This window comes from Propithecus coquereli, unplaced genomic scaffold (genome assembly GCF_000956105.1).
Source record: "Propithecus coquereli isolate 6110/MARCELLA unplaced genomic scaffold, Pcoq_1.0 Scaffold193, whole genome shotgun sequence".
Lineage (NCBI taxonomy): Eukaryota > Metazoa > Chordata > Mammalia > Primates > Indriidae > Propithecus > Propithecus coquereli.
This window is the reverse complement of record NW_012144190.1, coordinates 1,722,568-1,740,648: the sequence shown is the minus strand read 5'-3', so window position 1 is coordinate 1,740,648 and position 18,081 is coordinate 1,722,568. Positions and strand designations below refer to the sequence as shown.

Genomic DNA, 18,081 nt, shown 5'->3' with positions numbered 1-18,081 from the left:
GAGCGCTGCAGCACTACCACTCCCGGCCCGAGGTCCTCGCGCCACCGCACCTACCCCCACCCCCACGCGCCGGGGCAGTCCCCTGGGATCGGGCTGGGGCGGGGGCTGTGGCAGGGGGAAGGGGAGGAGCGGACTCACCCGGAGCCGCCGCCGCCGCCGCAGCCCCGCGCGCCAGCCGCGGTGCCGGCTTGGCTCCTCCCGCGGCCCCTGTCGCAGGTCTGCGGCTCCTCCCCCCGCACCCCTTCCCTCCTCCCTCCGAACCCGCGGCCGGAAAGCCAAAATCGCGCGGCCTCAGCGAGGAAGGAGAAAGATTTCCTGGGACAGGGGTGTCAGAGACCTGGTGCGCTTCCACATCGCGGATCCAGAGATCTGGGGTCATGACGTGCTCCTCCCCCAGGGTCCAGGGAGCCTGGTCCTCCGTCCCTCTTCTCTCAGACGTGGAAGTCCGGGACCCCAGCCCCCTCTTCCCCAGCCGGACTTCAGGCCCTCCCACCCCAGCTGCTGAGGGCTGGTGGTCGGAGGGTAGGTCGAGACTCGGAGTCCGAGGTACACAGTCACAGCTAGCAGAGGTACAAGCAGGGACCGGGGTTTGAATCCTGCTTGGACCAGCCCCTGCCTGTATAATCTTATGCCTCGTGCTCTGAGCCCCGATTTCCTCATCAGCAAAATATAGACAATAAACTTGTTTCCTAAGGGACTCCCAGTTTGGAAAACCAATCCGTGTAGACCAAGCATTGGCACCAAGTAGGTGCTTACTGAATATTTCTTAAAAGCAGCAAGTAACAGTTTCTGGTTTATTAATGGCAGTTAATGATAATTGCCATTTACTATAAGTAGCAATGTGATAAGTAAATCCTTTGAAAGCATTTTTTATTTAATCTTCACTTTGGCCCTATGAGATGGCTGCAATTATGTTATTCCCATTTCACAGAAGAGACAGCCAAGGCCTTTGGAGGTTAAATCCCTTGGGTACAGCCTAGATCTACATAGCCATGGCGGCAGCCCAGAGACGTGGCTTGGAGGTCCCCCAATCTCCCTCAACACTGACCCTCAACCAGGGACAGCCAAATAAATATAGTTTCTAAGTAAAAAAATCACTTGCTTCTGCAAACACAACTTTAAGGCAAGTCTCCCAGGCTCTCCCTCTAACCAGATTACCCCCACCCACCCATCACTGCCTGTGTGCCCGTTTTGCAGTCATTATCATACCACAGAATCCCCCAGAATTCTGGGTGTCCCAACTTCATGGCTTCTTGCATTTTTCCAAATGGGTCTGCATTTGCACCCAGGGAAGCTCGCGTGGGTGCACACCTAATGGTGCATGCAGGTCCCGATGTCCACTCTCACAGCCGGACCCTGGCACCCAGCCAGGCCTGCCTGGAGTCCACCGGCAGCCCTGTTCCACAGGGAGAGACATACAGCGAGGCACACACTCGGAGATGTGTACGCAGATGGGCTTGCCAGACCGCCACGACACATTTCCAAAGAGATGCTCAGATTCTGAGGCTGCTCTGGCGCTGCGAGGCAGCTGCAGTGTACCGGGTGTCTGTGTGACTTTGGGGGCAGCACACGAGGGTTCAACTCCCGGCACTGACCGTGCAACCTCGGATGGGTTACTTTTATGCCCCATGCCTTAGTTTCCCTCTCTGTAAGTGGGGATAGTAATATTTTTAAAAACTCAGGTTCTATCTCATTGAGTTATTTTGAAGATTACATTCACAGGAGGTGGTTAGGAAAAATGGTTCATTTTTAGTGTTGTCATAACTAAAAATTACATGCATTTGCTCATTAAACTTTAGCTTCACTTGACAAGTGAGGAAATTGAGGCTCAGCGAGGGGAGGTGCTCTGCCCAAGGCCACCCATCTGAAGCATCGGAGTGGAGACTGAAAACCACGTGGGTCTGAATCTAGAGCTCTTGCTTTTATCCACTACATTTGCACCTAGGATGTCTGAGGACCTTGCGTGGCATCGCTGCTGGGAGTGTAGGATAACATAAAGAGATGGGGGCCAGGAGACAGAGGTAGAGTCCTCCACAATCATTCAACTTCACTCATGCAGTCATTTGATGAATACTTTCTGAGCACCTACTGTGTGCTGGGCATTTTCTAGGCACCAGGAATTCAGCTGGGAACAAAATCGACCAAAATGCCGGCCTTGGGAGTGTTCATGGTCTAGTGGAAGAGATAGATAATCATCAAATAACTGCACATACTGTGTGTGATCTTCATCCTAGGATCAACGCTCTGAAGGAAAGTCCAGTGTGCTGTGTGTTTGAGAACAAGGTCAGGGCTTCCTTCCCTGAGTAAGTGGCCTTTGAGCCAGAGCTCAAAGAAGGGTGAGTCCAGAAAAGCCAGGGAAGATGGGGGAGAGGAGAGGAAATGCTCCAGGGTGAAGGAACAGCCCTTGTAGCACCTGGGGACAACAGGGAGTTTGGCACATTGAGGTCTGCTGAGCATGCAAGCTCCACGGGGGTAGCACTTTGTTTCGTTCACTGCTGTGTCCTGGCTGCCTGACACAGTGCCTGGCACATGTTAGGCATTCAATAAACATTGGTTGGTTGAATGAATGAGGGAACAAATAGATGGATAAATGGAGAAATGCATGGATATAAACGTATTGTTGGATGGTTGGATGGATGCTGAAGGGATGGACGGATGGATGGATGAGTGGATGGATAGACGAATTGTTGGATGAAGGATGGATGGATGGATGGATGAATGAGTGAGTGAATGAATGAGTTTCCACAAATACCTACAGATTCACACACAAACGTGCCTGGAAATAGATGCAGACACACACCCAGAGACACGCACACGTGTGTAAACACAGATTCACTTGTTCTCCTGGCGCTCCCCCGGAGAGAGCAAACACTGAGCAGAGAGCTGGCCATGCTGGCCAGGAGCTGTGTGGACGGGGAGGCGGGAAGGCAAACCCTCCGGCCAGGGCTACAACCAGCCCCAACACCACTGTGGCGCTGACATTATTTCCGGAATTGGAGGAAAATGCTGATTCAGGGGTGTGTGTCCCAGGCTGGGCGCCAGGCTAGGAAGTGGGACCAGGATGGCCTGGAGAGGTGGAGTGAGTGACAGAGAGAGGCATATAGGGATATAAGGTAGAGAGACAGGCAAGGAGATAGAGAAACAGAAACAGAGACAGAGAGAGAGAGGCAGAGGAGAGACAAAGACACCCAAAGACAGAGCTCCAGTAGAGGCAGCCAAAGCTAGATGCAGAGACAGAGAACTGGGAAAGGAACAACCTTCAGCTGTGCCTTGTCCTCTGTGCCTGGCTCAGACTTAGGGGGTTTGCTGTACCTCACTTCATTCAAGCACCGGTAACCCTTGAAGGTAGCATTGAGGAGGGCAAGAGATGAGGAAACCGAGGCTCAGAGAGGGGAGATATTTGCCCAAGGTCACACCGTCTGGGAGCAGCATTCAGTGCTGGTCTATTTGACTCCAGAGCCCGTGTTCTCTTCTTCACCCCATGATGCCTCCTGAGGATCAGGAGGGACATGGCAGATGGGGTTAGGGACTGCTGAATGTGGGTCACAGAAATACAGGGAAGTAGTCAATTGTTTGTTCATTCAACTCCCATCTCCTGAACTTCCCAGAGATCTGGCCCTGTGTAGGGTGATGCCGGAGAGCTAGAGATAAGTCAAGGGGGAAGTTCCTGAGCAAGACAGATGGGGGACAGTGTTCAGAGGACCAGAAAGGGAGCAGATAAAGAACATGCAGAGGGAGGAGATGGAAAAAACAACAGGTAGGAGAAGGAGTCAGAGAAGGCTCCCTGGAGGAGGCAGCATTTGAGCTTCTTATTAAAGGATGAGGGCATTTGGGCATGGGGAAGAGGGGAGGCTGGAAGAGCATTCCAGGCAGAAGGCACAATGTGTAGAAAGAGTGGAGACAGAAATGGGGTGGGATGTATGGGAAGGATTAATTAAATAAAATAATAAATTGTGGCTGGAGAATGTTTGAAGGGGTGAGGTGGGAGAGAAAGATGGGACTAGATAATGCAGATCTTGAATGCTCAGTTGAGAGGCTGAAAGGTTGTCCAAAGGCACTAGGGAGCCATGTGAGGGCTGTGAGCAAGGGAGGGGCAAGTCAGCTCTAGAGACAGATATACCCTTCTGCGGCCCTGCCTGCAGGAAGAGGAATGAGGACAAGAAACTGGAGGATGGAAGGACAAGAAGGAGGTTGGGGCAAGAGTCCCGGAAGGTGACGACAAGGTCTGAGTGGCTTCCAGGGCTGTGGAATGGAGAGGAGAGGAAGCAGCAGAGAGAGGTGAGAGGCAGAAGGGATTGAGTTTGGGACTGATGGGCTGTGAGGGCTTGGGGTGCCTGTGCTCACGGCAATGAGAGGTGGCCCCCATCCTACAGAGATGGAATTGGCAACCGGAAATGGAGAAGGACAGCTCAATGGGAGAGAAAGAGACGTGAAGACGCAGGGAGTCAGGGCTACAGCAGAACTAACTGAGCGAGATTGTTTACGTCTGGACTGCTTTAATTGCCAATGACAAATACTCAAATTGAATTTACCAAAGCATGAGAGGAAATTTATTGGGTGGCTGGGTCTGCAGGCACAGCTGCATGTTACCATCCAACCAGGGTCCTTGCCCACCGCTCAAGAGGGAGCCAATACACCGAGACAGCCGGGGTTACAGCGGAGAAAGAGTTTAATATCAATTCATTTTGACCTGTGAGCAACAAACAAACAAAAATAATACAAAATTCAAAAGTATCACGGAACACAAAATGAGGATATAGGAGAAATTTCTCAAATCCATCTCCCTGAGAATTTGGGGGCCAAGGTTTTTAAAGATAGTTTAGCAGATAAAGGGCTGGGGGGGAATTGGGTCTGCTGCTTGGCTGGGGATGAACTCACAGGATTGGGAAGCAGAAATTGTCTTCTTGCGCTGAGTCAGTTACCAGGTAGAGGGTGGCAACACCAGTTGAGTCAGTTCCTCGGTATGGGCCACTGCTCTGGGTGGGTCAGCCTGGGTGGGTCAGCCGATCCACTGGAACGCAGGGTCTCGAAGACATTTCAAAGACCAGCCTTAGGTTTCACAAGGGTGATGTTATCTATGAGAGCAGTGAAGGAAGCTAAGAATCTTTATGCCATCAGCTATGTGACTCCTGAGTAGTAAGCAATTGTGGGAAGGCAAGCTCGGGAACAACGGATGGTTTTACATATATATTTCCTAAACTATGCCTATACCCTGGCAGAGTTCAGGCCCCTAGCACGGCCTTTTATTAATTTTATAAAGGGTGGTTTCAGATCCAGGAGTCCCAATCATCACCAGGAATCTGTCTGTATCTTTGGGATCTGCTTCCTTCCCATTGTCTTTGCTCTCAGGGAAGTTCTCTCCCTGCCTGGTGACATGGTGGCCCTTGGCAGCTCCAACCCTGGCTCTGGCCAGCCTGGCAACCTTGGTGGAAAGAGAAAGATCATCTTGTCTAACAGGTCCAGGAAATGTCCAAGGGTGGACGCTGTAGTCTAGATTGATTCTTAAGCTTGGCCTGAACAAATCACTGAGGTAATCAAGGCACTGCTACCTAGGAAGCAGGGAACCGATGCTTAGCAAGTGGAAACAATAGCTAGTCAAGGCAGAGGCCACCCGGCTGTGGAGAGCAGGGGGGAGAAATAGAGATACAAGTAACAGAGACAGAGACTGGGAGGACAGATGAAATAACTAAGGAAAGGTCCAGATTTCTCTCCCACGGTTCCTGCTGAGAGCTCTGCAGACACAGAGAAAAGGATGCCTAACGGGCACCTTGGTGGCCAGACCTCTCCGCTCTAGTACTTGAGGCTGAGGAGCCCCCAGACCCAGAAGTCCAGGCCTCCAGCCCCTCCCCCACCCTCCAGGGGTACCATGGCAACCAGGCCCCCTGCTCACCTTCCCCTCCCCCCTAGAGAATACAGTTTCTGTTTCAATCTCGCCTGTGTCTCACCAGTTACTGGGTGAGGCAGGGATGAGCAAAGGGCAAGTGGGAACAGAAAGGCGATGATCGAGGGGAGGGCGCCCAGGAGAGTGGCAGAGGCAGCTATGAGAGGAGAGAGGTGGAGCGAGGAGACTGGGCAGAGACGGGAAAGAGGTGGGGAGACAGAGGGGTGATACGGCTAGAGAGATGCCGGAAACTCCGAAGAGAGGGAGGGACAGGGGCCTGGGGAGAAGCTGGGGAAACTGATGGAAGAGATCACGGAGACGGAGAGAGGGAGGCGAGAAGTGGGGAGCAAGAGGGCAGAGAAATCCAGCAAAGGAGGGGAGGAGAGATGGGGAGAGAGGGAGAGAGGGAGGGGGCAGAGCGATGGGGGGAGAATGAAGGAGAGAGGTATGGGAAAGGGGGCTCCAGGGGACTAAGAGAGATAGGGGTCAGAACAGGGAAATGGGAGGGAAGGAATCGGGGCACACAGGGAATCCCTGAGGTTAGGGGAACCCGGATCTCCCTGTGGTCTCAGCCTTCCAGTTCTGTATTTTCTTCCCGGGGCTTCAAAGAGAAGCATAAGGAGGGAGAGCGGAGGAGAAGGACCTGGGGTGGGTGGTCCCATCGCAACCCTTCTTCCCACCCTCCTGAGACATCCCCCACCCACCTTCCCAGGAGGCAGCCAGAGGTGGAGCCCCTGAGCTCCCCGGCCATGGGCAACCCCAGCATACACAGGGAGGCAGGTACTGAGCGGTCTGGGGAGGGAGCGGGTGGAGTCCCTTCATCCAGGCATTGTGTGGTGGCCCTGGCTCGCAGTGTGGCCTTAAGCCAGTCACTGGCATTCTAAAGTGAGAGCCACCCCAGACTCATAGTCACCAGAGTCTGGACACCGGCCCTTTGGACCTCAAACGACATTTCCCGTGAGCCTCTGCAGTTCCTTGGCCAATACTTTGGACCCAGAACTACATTTCCCATGAACCTCTGGGGCCTTACCAACTCCACTGAGGCCATCGTTCCCCTACACTACACACCCTCACTCTCCTTATCCCCATACTAAGCTCAGCATCTTCCCCCAAAGTTGCTCTCCTCCTTCCTGGTTTTCATTTTCAAATGACCCCACTGCCAGCCCAGTCACTGGGCCAAGCCTCAGGTGCCATCCCTCCCCTCACCCCCATTCCCTCTCACAGCCCGTCAGTCCCCATCTTCCTGCCCTCTCTCTCTGCCCTGTCCCTTCCTCTCTGTCCCGACAGCCCTGGCTCAGGTCTTGTCCTCTTCCATGTAGACCCTCTCCTCACCTCCTCCCTGGTCTCCACTTTCCCCCACATGGCTCCGGGGGCGGTGGGGGGGGGGGTGTCTTTCTGACTTCCGGCACTGCCCCTGGCTGTCCCTTGCTCATAGCCCTCCCTGGCTTCCCATCAGCCCCAAGACAGAGTCCCAGCCCCTCAGCCTGGCTTTTGAGGCCCCGTGTGGTCTGACCTGTGCTGACAACTTCAGGCTTCTGTGCCAGCACTGCCTCCTTGCTCTCTGGCTTCCGCACAGTTCGTTCATTCTTTCGCTCACTCACGTTTATGGAGTAGTATCCCTGTAAGGATGCATGTGGCTGCAGGCAATAGAAAACTGAGCTTAGTGTACTGTAAAAGAGTAGGAATGTTATTATCTCGCCCAAAAAGAAACCCAGACCCGTGTGTGGGGAGGTTGGGTTTAGTTGAGTCAGCAGCCCAATGGTGTAACTGAGGACCCAGTTTTTTACATTCTCTCAGCTTTTGGGTGTGGGATATGTCACCTTTGTACACCAACTTGCTTACCTCATGGTCACAGGATGGCTGCCGTGGTTCCAGGCATCATCATTGTTAGAACCCCCAAGCGACCTCTCCTCACATCTCATTGGCCAGCCCTCAGTTACCTGCTCATCTTCACCTCAACCCCCTGGCAAGAAGAATGGGATTATCATAATTATTTTAGTCTAGGGTCCTCAACTCTGGTTACACTGCAGGGGGAAGGGTTTTAAAAAACAGAACAAAGAAACCGACCTAACTCCACCTCAGACTCAATTTAACAAGGATCTCTGGGATTGAGGCTCTAGCATCTGTATTTTTTTTAAGAGACAGGGTCTCGCTCTGTCACCTAGGTTGGAGTGCAGTGTCATGATGATAGCTAACTGCAGCCTCAAACTCCTGGACTCAAGTGATGCTCCTGTCCCGGTCTCCTGTGTAGCTAGAACTGCAGGCACACACCACCACACCCGGCTAATTAAAAAAAAAAAAATTTTTTTTTTTTTTTAGAGATGGGGTCTCGCTATGTTGCCAGGCTGGCCTCAAACTCCTGGGCTGAAACAATCCTCCCACCTCGGCCTCCCAGAGTGCTGGGATTACAGGCATGAGCCACCATACCCAGCCTCTATTTTTTGAATGTTTGCCAGGTGGATCGGCTGAACAGCAAGTGTTAGGAGGCATTGGTTTAAACTGGACAGATATCCCTGAGGAAACTGGGGATGGGTGAAGAATGGACTCTCTTCAAACAGAGGAGGAAGGTTGGGACTGGCTGTGGGGGTCTCCCCTCTGGATGTAGGTTATAAGCACCTGCTCTGCGCCAGGTGCTATGCTGGGCATAGCAAATGCCCTGGCGGCAAAACAGACATTGTTTCTCTGCCTTGGGTTCTCTCTTTTAGTGCCTTTGGAGGCATCTTTCTTTTGGAGACCCCACCCCACACCATCTCTAACTTAGACTGGTAAATATAACTCATGTATAGCTCCAGAAAAGTTGAGTGGAATTGAGTCACCCAGTTGGCTGGTTTTGTAGATTCACATTTGTTCATTTCAATTTTGCTGTTTTCTTTGTAGCATTTTGGAACCAATAGCATTATTGGTTTATCAGTTTGCAGACTTCATCATAGACCATTAGAAAGCCCGGTGGGTCCCAAGCATTTTGCCTCTAGTGCCTAATGGAAGAAATGGCCCAGCCTGTTCTCATGCAGGGAGGGCAGACATGGAACATATCACTTCACAAATAATTAATAACCTATAATTGCAATAAATGCTCCTTAGTCTTGGGGCTGAAGAGAATTCTGGGAAGTTCCTGCAGATGACCCTGTTCTCTTTTGGTTAAAGACCTTGGTCCATGGTGGCCCCTCCTCATGAAACATCCTTCTCCATGTCACCTCTTTATTTGGCAAACTCCTTCTTATCCCTCGGGTCTCATTGAGCACCTCTTCCAGGGAGCCTTCCCTGATTGCCCTCAGACTGGGCTTCCCATCCACCTCATGACACCTCTATTGAAGCCTTTTTCAACAACTCCCTTCCCCACCAGACTGGGCATTCTTGGAGGGCAGAGGTGGGTCTCATCCATCTTTTGGTCCCCACCATACACTGGGGGCTCTGAGATGCTTGTTAAAAGTTTGAAATTGTTGCATTTACCAGTTATTCAATAAGTACTTATTTTAAAATTTGTACTTTTATTAATTCAATTGCACATATACACATATACATTTAAACACGTATATTAAAATTGCTATTGTCATCTAGAAATATTTCTTATTTCTAATGGCATATTTCATGAGAAACCATTGTATTCACATTTTTTCACATGCATCTTTAATTTCACTAGACTCACTTTTTGAGTCATTTAACACTTTTCCAGGGCGTGTAATTTTTATTTCTAAGTTATTTGTGATAAAAATTTAAAGGATGTTTTTATAATAGAAAATTTGGAACATGCACAAAAATAGAGAAAATGGTATATTGGGCTGAGCACTGTAGCTCACACCTGTAATCTTAGCACTTTGAGAGGCCGAGGTGGGAGGATCACTTGAGGCCAAGAGTTTGATACCAGGTGAGCAAGAGCAAGACCCCGTCTTTACAAAAATTAGAAAAATTAGCCAGATGTGGTGGCACACACCTGTAGTCCCAGCTACTGAGGAAGCTGAGGCAGGAGGTTTGCCTGAGCCTAGGAGTTTGAGGCTGCAGTGAGCTATGATGACGCCACTGCAGTCTAGCCCAGGTGACAGAGTGAGACCCTGTCTCAAAAAAAAAAAAAAAAGAAAAACAATATAATGAACAATCAACCCACATGTCCCAATACTTACCTTCAATAACTATCAATATTTTGCTTATCTTGCTTCATCTAGGTAACCCCCAACACATAATTTTTGGAGGGACGTTCTATAGGATGAATTTGTTTTAAAGAAAATTGCAATTTTATTTCACTCGCAAACACTTCAGCATGTGCCTCTAATTGCCAAGGATTTTTAAAAATACGTACCAACCATGCCATAATTACACCTAAGAAATTATTCTTGAATATCATCTCATACCTAGTATATATTTAAATTTCCTGAATTATCTCAAAAATCTGTTTATTTATTTTTTTCCAGTTGGTTGCTTTGAATTAGGACCCAACCAAGGTACACACATTGCATTCGATATTAAAGTTATATCCCTTCAGGCCTTATTCAATAAATACTTACTATGGAGCAACGACATGCCTGGCTCTTTGCTAGATGCTGGGGGCACAAAGACAAGTCCGTGCCCTCATGTTGCTCACAACATGTAGGGAAAACACATTGTAATTAAGGAATCATTGAAATAAAAGTAAAGTTGCAACCACGATGACAGCAAATACATCATGCTCTGGGGAACTCTTCCGTGGACACTCAGACTTGATTAGTCAAAGTGAGGGGAAGAGAGTTCCACAGAGTGACAGCACACGCCAAGGTCCTGTGGCAGGAGGGATCACAGGGCATTCAAGTGACAGAAGAGCAGCATTTCTGGGAGGCAGCGAGGGAGGAAGAGGATGGTTCCTGATCAGGCTTAAGACATTAGTGGGGTCCGATCAAGCGTGGTCTTATGGGCCACAGGGAGGACTTTGGATTTTACTTATCCCAATGACAATGCGAAGTCCTGGGAGGGTTTTTGAGGAAGGAGGCCAACAATCAGATCTACATTTCAAAATGCTATCCCGATGACGTGACTGGAGAGGGAAAGGAGTGGGGGGGGGCTGTTGTCTACACAAGAGTGGGTTGGGAGGAAGCAGCCTGGGGAGAATGAGACCCCTCCTATCCAGTCCCTCACATTTTTATCCCGATTCTGTCACTTTGGGCTGTGTGACCACAGGCAAGTCACTCAACCTTTCTGTGCTTCCATCTCATCATGTGTTAAACAACACTACCTCAGATGGTTGTCTGGAGGATGCAATGGAAAGTAGTTTTTAAAAATGCTTGGCACTTACAAGGGACCGTGAGCACTTAGTTGTTGCTATTATTGTTAAGTGGGCAGATTCGAGAAGGAGATGACTATGTCTGAGGGCTGGAGGGAGGCCAGTATGGCTGGAAGAAAATGATTTGGGGTCAACCGGGTGAGCACATGCAGGGTAGGTGCTTCTCAGAGGGGAGGCTGTTAGAATGCAGACTCTAATCCCGTAGATCTGGGTGGGTCCTGACGTGCCGAGTTTCCAGCAAGGTACTGCTCCCAGACCACGCACGAGGAGCAAGTCCCACCATTGAGGACTTTATCCCGGGGGACGGGGGAAGCCTCTGGTGGCTTGTAAGCATGGGGTGCTGGGGCGAAAAGCTCACCCCTGCTGCCCTGGGGAGACAGGTGGAAGGCGGGGGAACAGGGAACAGAGAGAGGTACCAATGGGCTAAGCCGTGTCAAAGTCAAAGGCCGCCAGGAGCACATTGTGGCGGTGGTGTGCTAGAGACATCTATACTGGTTCATGGGGGCTGAATGTTGAATTTTGTGAGCTCGTTGTTAAAACTGTTGGGAGCATGAAATTGGCCACAGTGGGAGGGTGGACGCCATGGCAATTGGCACATGCTGTGTGATTGTGAAAGCGAGAGAAAGCAAGAGATTGAGTGAGAGCGAGAGAGCCTGTTGTTAACATATCCCCAGCACACCACTCCCTGAGTCTATTGACTTGTAATGAGGGAGGTGTGTCAGCAAGGACGTACTGCAGGAGCTGGGCTGTGTTAGGTGACTTTATCTTATCCAGAGGCAGAAGGAGTAGATCGAGCTAGTGCTGTGGTTAGTCAAGAAGCAGCCATCGGCTCTGAGCCGGGAGGGGGTTTGGGGGTTTGGACAATGTTTGTTGTTTTGTTGTGTTGATACATGATTCGGGAGTGGTCCTGTCTTTGTCTTGGTCCATCACAGTCACAGAGTGGCCTTGTCTGATGTTGGTGTTCTGGAAAACTGTTCATGTTTAGCATGAAAGCTGCCAGGAGCTGAGTTTCCCTCTTGCAGCTGCTATAACAAAGAGACCCCAAAACACAACAGCACAAAGAAGACAGTTTATTTGTCTCTTGTGTGGTGGGAGGCAAGTGGTCTGGCTTGGTGGGACACCTTGGCTCCATGAGATGATTTAGGGACCCAGGTTCCTCCCATATTGTTGCTCACCATATCCTGGCACAGTCGAAGCTGGGTTAGTGCTACATCCACATTCCAGTCCAAGGTTAAGGGCAAAAACTCCAAGACAAGCAATTTTCTTTTAAGCAAATGGCTCCAAAGTCGCACCTCTCACTCCTGCTAACACTGTATTGGAGAGAGCTTGGGCATGTGGTCACACCTAGCTGCAAGGGAGGCTGGGAACTGTTGTCTCTAGCTGGGTGGCCGTGTGCTGGGTAAAACTTTCGGATCACAGGGGAAGGGAAAATGGAGTACGTGGGACAACTAACAGTCACCCATAAGGGAAAGATCAGTTAGGTGGGATTGTCAAGAAAGGGCCGGATTTGAGAACTGCTATGGATCAAGTTCCAATCAGGAGGCTGGTTCTGAAAGTGTTAGAACAACTGCCAACTGGATTTAAATGTTGTCACCAGAGGGCAGTGACACTGCCGTGTGCAGAAACAAGGCTGGGGTGACTGGAAGAGGAAGCGAAAGGAGCAAGTCCCTTCTGATTCCTCCCGCCTAGCAGCCTCCCTCTGGCACTCGCTTTGGGCAGAGCCTAATGGGACCCCGGCTGTCAAAGCAGCAAGGCGGTGAGAGACCCGGCGCAGGCAGCACAGAGCCAGTGCAGAAGGGTGGAGTTTGGAGCTGGGCTCGATGTCTGGCATGTGGGCTATTCTGGAGTGGCGCAGACAGCATTTGGTGATGCCCATTTAAGCAAAATCATGGCCGAGGAGGACTTGGGGCACCTGACACTGAGTTCTCTGTCCCCAGGAGCCCTCCTTGTGGACCTGGAGACCTCAGAGGTGACACAGATTCGGAGCCTGGGCAGGCCTGCCAAATCCTCGTGAGTGGCCCCTGGCACCATGACCTCTGACCTCAGCTCCCCCAAATGTGATGGCAGCGACCCCTGACCTCAGAGGTCCCTACCTCCTCACTCTCTCTCCAGGAAGCAGTACCTGCGGCAGGTCATCGCAGAGTATGAGGCCCTGGACCGAGAGCTCCCGTGCATCCGAAAGTTCCCCACACCACCGGCTGCCCAGCCCCTCTGCCTCTGCATGGAGACCTCGGTGAGTGGCCCCAGGCTCTTGGTTTCTGCACAGTTTGGGTGGGGTGGTAGAAAAGGCACAGGCTCGGAGCTGGGGTTTAAATCCAGGCTCTGTGGTTTACCAGCTGCGGGCTTGGCACCAGGGCGGTTTGCTGGAAATTGATCAGGAGTTTGTCAGAGGGTCAGTTGTTAAATTTATCACTGGTCATCTAGGAGGGGAGACTGAGGGGCGGAAGCAGGGGACACTGAGGGGCAGGGAGCCGGGAGATTGAGGACAAAAGGAGTCCTACTAATCCTTCTACTATGAAGTTCTATAAAGTTTACAAATGTAACAAAAAAACTTATGAGAAAAAGCCCATGTTTTTGACGGACTCAGCAAATTGGTCATTCAGTGTATGAATCCCTTAACAATGCCTGCCCTGAAGAGATAGATTGGGGTCCCAAGCACTTGATAATTAAATGAGAAGAGCTGATGTGACAGACACAGGCCTGCCAGGAGCCCTCTGGGCTAACCTGTGTGACTTCCCCCCAACCAAGGGATCGATGTCCTCGTTTTGGGGACCAATCCCCACCCAACGCTCCTCTTCTCTGTAGCTTTGAGCAAGGGACTCTCCGGTCTCGCCCCCGCCCCCACCCAAGGTGAGCCTTTGCGGAGGTGACTGATGTCATGATGTCGTTTTAGTTCCTCAGCAAGTTTATATGCTGCGACAACTGTGTATCACGTTCAATATGGTAATCTTGTGCTGGAAATGTGGTTAGTTATCACTACGTATTTCTGAATGTTGAATAGATTGACAAGACGTCAAATCTCCTGTGATCCTTATCTTTTGACAAGTGAACACTCTTTCAAATGCTCATATCAATATAAAAGGAAACGTGTACAACTTAGATCCTGGCAGAAAGCTTCAAGAGCTTTCAGCACCGTTTATTGCAGGTGGCTGGGAAAGTTTGGGGTAGGTTGGTAAAACTGGCCAAACTGGTGAATCATTTGGCCAACTGTTCATTGACTTTTGGCAAAATGGATTGGTGAAAATTGATTTTTTTGGAGAATGACCTGGAATGACGCTAGATGCTTTTCCACCTGAGCGATACCTGTCGTCCCCCTTCGACAAGAGCGACAGAACCCTGGGATCAAGTGCGATCCCTACCCCTCCCCTCGAATGCCACCTGGGACTCTGGTAGGTTCGGCAGGTGGGGTCTAGCGTGGTGGCTTCCGAAACCGTACTGAACCAGGGAGGGCCTCATGGGCTGAGGTTGTCTCTCCGACACCCCCAGCCCGAGGAGGATTTTACCCACCTGGAGGTGCTGGAGGCGCTGGAGGCCGAGTTACCCGGGGCCATGGAGAGCGGGCTCGTGAGCAGCATCCGCTTTGAGAACATGAACGTCATCTGTGGGACGGCGGGCCGCCGGGACCGGTGAGTCCGCGGCGCGGGCGGGCCCCGGGGCGACTGGGAGGGGCCGGGCGGCGGTGGGCGCGGCGAGGGGCGGGGCCGCGAGAGACCAGGGAGAAGGCGGGGTCTAGCGTGCTGGGGGACCCGACTTTGAGCGACCCAGGCAGTGAGGGGATAGGCAAGACCGAGGTGTGGGGTTTGAGCCTGGAAAGGCAGCTCCGAGCGGGCAGAGGGGCCCGAGCCACAGTCGGGGCAGGGGTGCCTAGGGAGGCGCGAGGCCTGCAGGGGCCAGGTGGGCCTGGAGCGGCGGTTTGAGATGGAGCCTCGGCAGACGGCGGCTGGGGGCAGGACCAGGCTGAGACGGAGGACGGAGCTTAGAATGACCCGGGCGAGGGCCGGGGTTCGGGTTGATCTCGGCGAGAGGCTAGGGCTGGAGAGGAGTTTAGGGACGGAGTGACTGGCTGTTGGACCGAGGTAAAGCCCGGGGACCAGGCAGGGATCGTCGCCAATCGAAGGCTGGCGGAGACCGTCAGGGCGTCCCCTTCCCGCCCGCACCCCGCAGGTGGCTCATCATGGTCACGGACTTCCAGACTCGCTCGCGCCTGCTGCGCTCGGGGCTCAGGCCCCGCGGGCTCGCGCACCAGCTCGTGCGCCACGACGAACTGCTGCTGGGCGATTACCGCCTGCACCTGCGCCGCTCCCTGGTCCGGCGGCGCATGCTCGAGGCCCTGGGGGCGGAGCCCGCCGAGGAGGACTGACGCGTGGGGGCGGGCCCCGGCTGCGCTTGCGCACCGCCCCGCAGGCTCGGGCCACCCACCCAGAGCCCTGGAGAAAAGGGGGCGTTGCCTCCCCAGGAAGGAGGCGGGGCCGGCTCGAGGGGGTGGATACTGTGAGTTTAATTATAAAGAATGACCTGGTACAAAAGCCATTTCTCTCTGCAAAATCTTGGTGGGGAGTCAGGGGGAGGGAGGTGATGGGGGGTAGGAATGGACCCCCATGTTAGAATCCCGCCTCCCTAATCTTCCTCCAGTCCCTGCAAGTGGACGCCTGGGTCCCAATTCCTTGAAGGATGAACCGAGGCCCGCGAAAGGGAAGACCTGGGCACGGGGCTTTCAACGCGTGCCGAGCCCTGTCTCAAGGAGAACCAGACGTCCTCATCCGCCCCTCCTCTTCCCCCTCCCACCCCCCTTGGAAGACAATTCTCGGGCTTTTATTTCAGGTTTTTTTCTGGATTTTTTTTTTTTGTGAGTTCTAGGGGTTTGGGGTTTTTTTGTTTTTTGTATTTTCTTCTTTTGTTATTGTTCCTCTTTTTGCTTTGTCTCTCCTCTCCACCCCGCGCTGCCCCCCCATCCAGTCCCTCCCCACTCCCCACCCCGACCTCTCCCCCCCACCCCCTACACCCTCCCCAACCCCGCGGCACCCATCCAAAATGAACAAGCCCTTGATAGACGGGCACCGCGCAGGCCCCCTGCGGACTGGGGGCATCCGACAAGGGGGAGGGGGCGGGTAGGGGTCCAGCGCGACCTCTGCCCCTTTCCTCACCGCCCCTCCCCCCTCCCACGACCCTCCCACGAGGTTCCCCGCAGATCCCTGACATGGTGAGGGGAGGGGGCTTGCAGCCCCCTCCCCTCATGGACGGAGCGCCCCCCCCTCGGGGGTAGGGGGCAGCAGAGGGGGAATGGGTTTGGGGGAAGGAGGGGGAGCTCCCTTCTTTGGCAGCTGAACATGGGGGGACCTGAGGGCGATGCCCTTCCCCCTTTACCCACAGCAGGAGAGGGGGCTGTCTAGGGGGATGGGTGGTTTAAAATTCCCAAGCCCCAGGAAAAAGGGGAGAGGGGAAGCGTGCGGGAAGGAACAGCCATGCTGGAGGAAGAGAGGGTTTCTTAGAGAGAAGGAAAGGTTAGGAGAGGAGGATCTTCGTGCAAAGGGGATAGACAGACGGCCCAGGGAGGACAAGGAAGAGTGACAGGAGGGAGGACGTGAGGGCGGGTGCGGGCTGGAGGCAGGGAGAGGAGGAAGTGTGGAAGCATGGTGAGCAGGAATCAGTGTGCATAGGGTCTTCTCTCACCAGGAAGAGAAAAGCGTAAGGAGGTAAGAGAATAAGTCAGAATGGCCGGGTGAGCTGTTCCTTGACAGGAACAAAAAATAAGGGTGTCAGGAAAAGAAACGATAGTTGCAGCCCAAGAGCGTGTGGAAGGCGGCAAGTGTGCAAAAGCAAGAGGTGGCAGGACTCTCGTCCAGCCAGGAAAGACAGGGAGGCCCGTGCAGCAAAGCCGCGGTGTGCAAAAGCAAGTGTGCAAGAGGGTCCACAAAATCAAGCACGGAGACAGGCAAACATCTGCAAGGGAGGAGGGGAGCTGGTAGAGAGGGGAGGAATGAGCATTTGTGAGAAAAACACAGTTCCTGGGAGGCAAGTGTGCAAGAGTGTGACAAAAAGTGACAGTGCAAGAGGGGGAGGGGAAGGCTGGGGGGTAGGAGTGTCGTGAGAGGGAGAGGTGGGTAGAGGAAGAATTTGGGGGCTCAGGATAAGAAGGGAAAGTGCTTCGACGTAAGCGAATGGAGGTAAGAGTGTGTCTGAGGGGGGTGCACAGGAGAGCGGGTGTGCGATGGTGGAACAAAGAGACGGGCACTCCAGAGAATACACACGGATGCGGAGGCTGTGAGTGGGGAGGGAAAATGTGTCCCAAGTGTGTCTGCAGCAAGGGTTCAGAGTGAGCGGAGGGGTCTGGAGAGTTTATGGAACGAGGTGTGAACGGACGGTCCCAGGGGAGAGTGTGTAAGCAAGCGACAGAGAGAGCAGGAGGCCGGGAGGGGAGGGGAGAAATGCAGTGTGTGCGGGGAGAACAGACTGTACTCGAGAGCGGAGAGGGCCTCGCAAACCGGAAGCAAAGGCAGAGTGTGCAAGACAGCGAGAGGGCAAGTTTGTGCAAAATTGCAGCCCGGGAAGTGGAGGGGTGCGGAGAGAGGCGAGCAGGCGTGCAACGGAGCGTGCAAGAGGCTAGGGGGCAGCTGTGTGTGCTGGGCAGAGGGGAGGTGGGGAGAGCCGAGGGGCCTGGAGAGGGTGGGAAGGGTTGTTAGAGGGGTGGCAGGTGGTGGAATCTGAGGGCACCCCCTTCCCCGGTGGCCTGGGGGATGGTCCCCATCCAATCAGGCTCAGGGCTGACCCTCTATGGCTCTGTCTGTCCCCTCCCCCCAGAATCGGCCCTTCCCTCCTTCTCGATCCCCCTCTGTGATTTCTTCCATTCCCCCCTCTGCTCCCCGCTTCACACACACACACACAGTCTTGTGTCAGCTGCCCCCTCCTGTGAGGTGCAAATGTCCAGCCTGGATCAGGTCACCTGGTGACCTCC

The 18,081-nt window shown here is 53.0% G+C and overlaps 1 protein-coding gene across 1 annotated transcript; it reads left to right on the top strand.

The window, feature by feature from the left end:
* The first annotated feature begins 6,602 nt into the window (after positions 1–6,602).
* Positions 6,603–15,659, top strand: LOC105809361 (chromosome unknown open reading frame, human C19orf81). The gene is made up of 5 exons (XM_012643144.1): positions 6,603–6,661; positions 13,067–13,139; positions 13,242–13,362; positions 14,616–14,755; positions 15,294–15,659. The coding sequence occupies exons 1-5, from the start codon at positions 6,631–6,633 to the stop codon at positions 15,487–15,489; spliced, it is 561 nt and encodes a 186-aa protein (XP_012498598.1). The 5' UTR covers positions 6,603–6,630; the 3' UTR covers positions 15,490–15,659.
* Positions 15,660–18,081: the final 2,422 nt, after the last annotated feature.

Bases quoted from the DNA above. Each gene is read 5' to 3' on its own strand.
- LOC105809361 (XM_012643144.1), top strand. From the start codon at position 6,631: ATGGGCAACCCCAGCATACACAGGGAGGCAG. The intron at 6,662-13,066 runs GTACTGAGCGGT...CTCTGTCCCCAG, and splicing joins CAGCATACACAGGGAGGCAG to GAGCCCTCCTTGTGGACCTG. The intron at 13,140-13,241 runs GTGAGTGGCCCC...CTCTCTCTCCAG, and splicing joins GGCAGGCCTGCCAAATCCTC to GAAGCAGTACCTGCGGCAGG.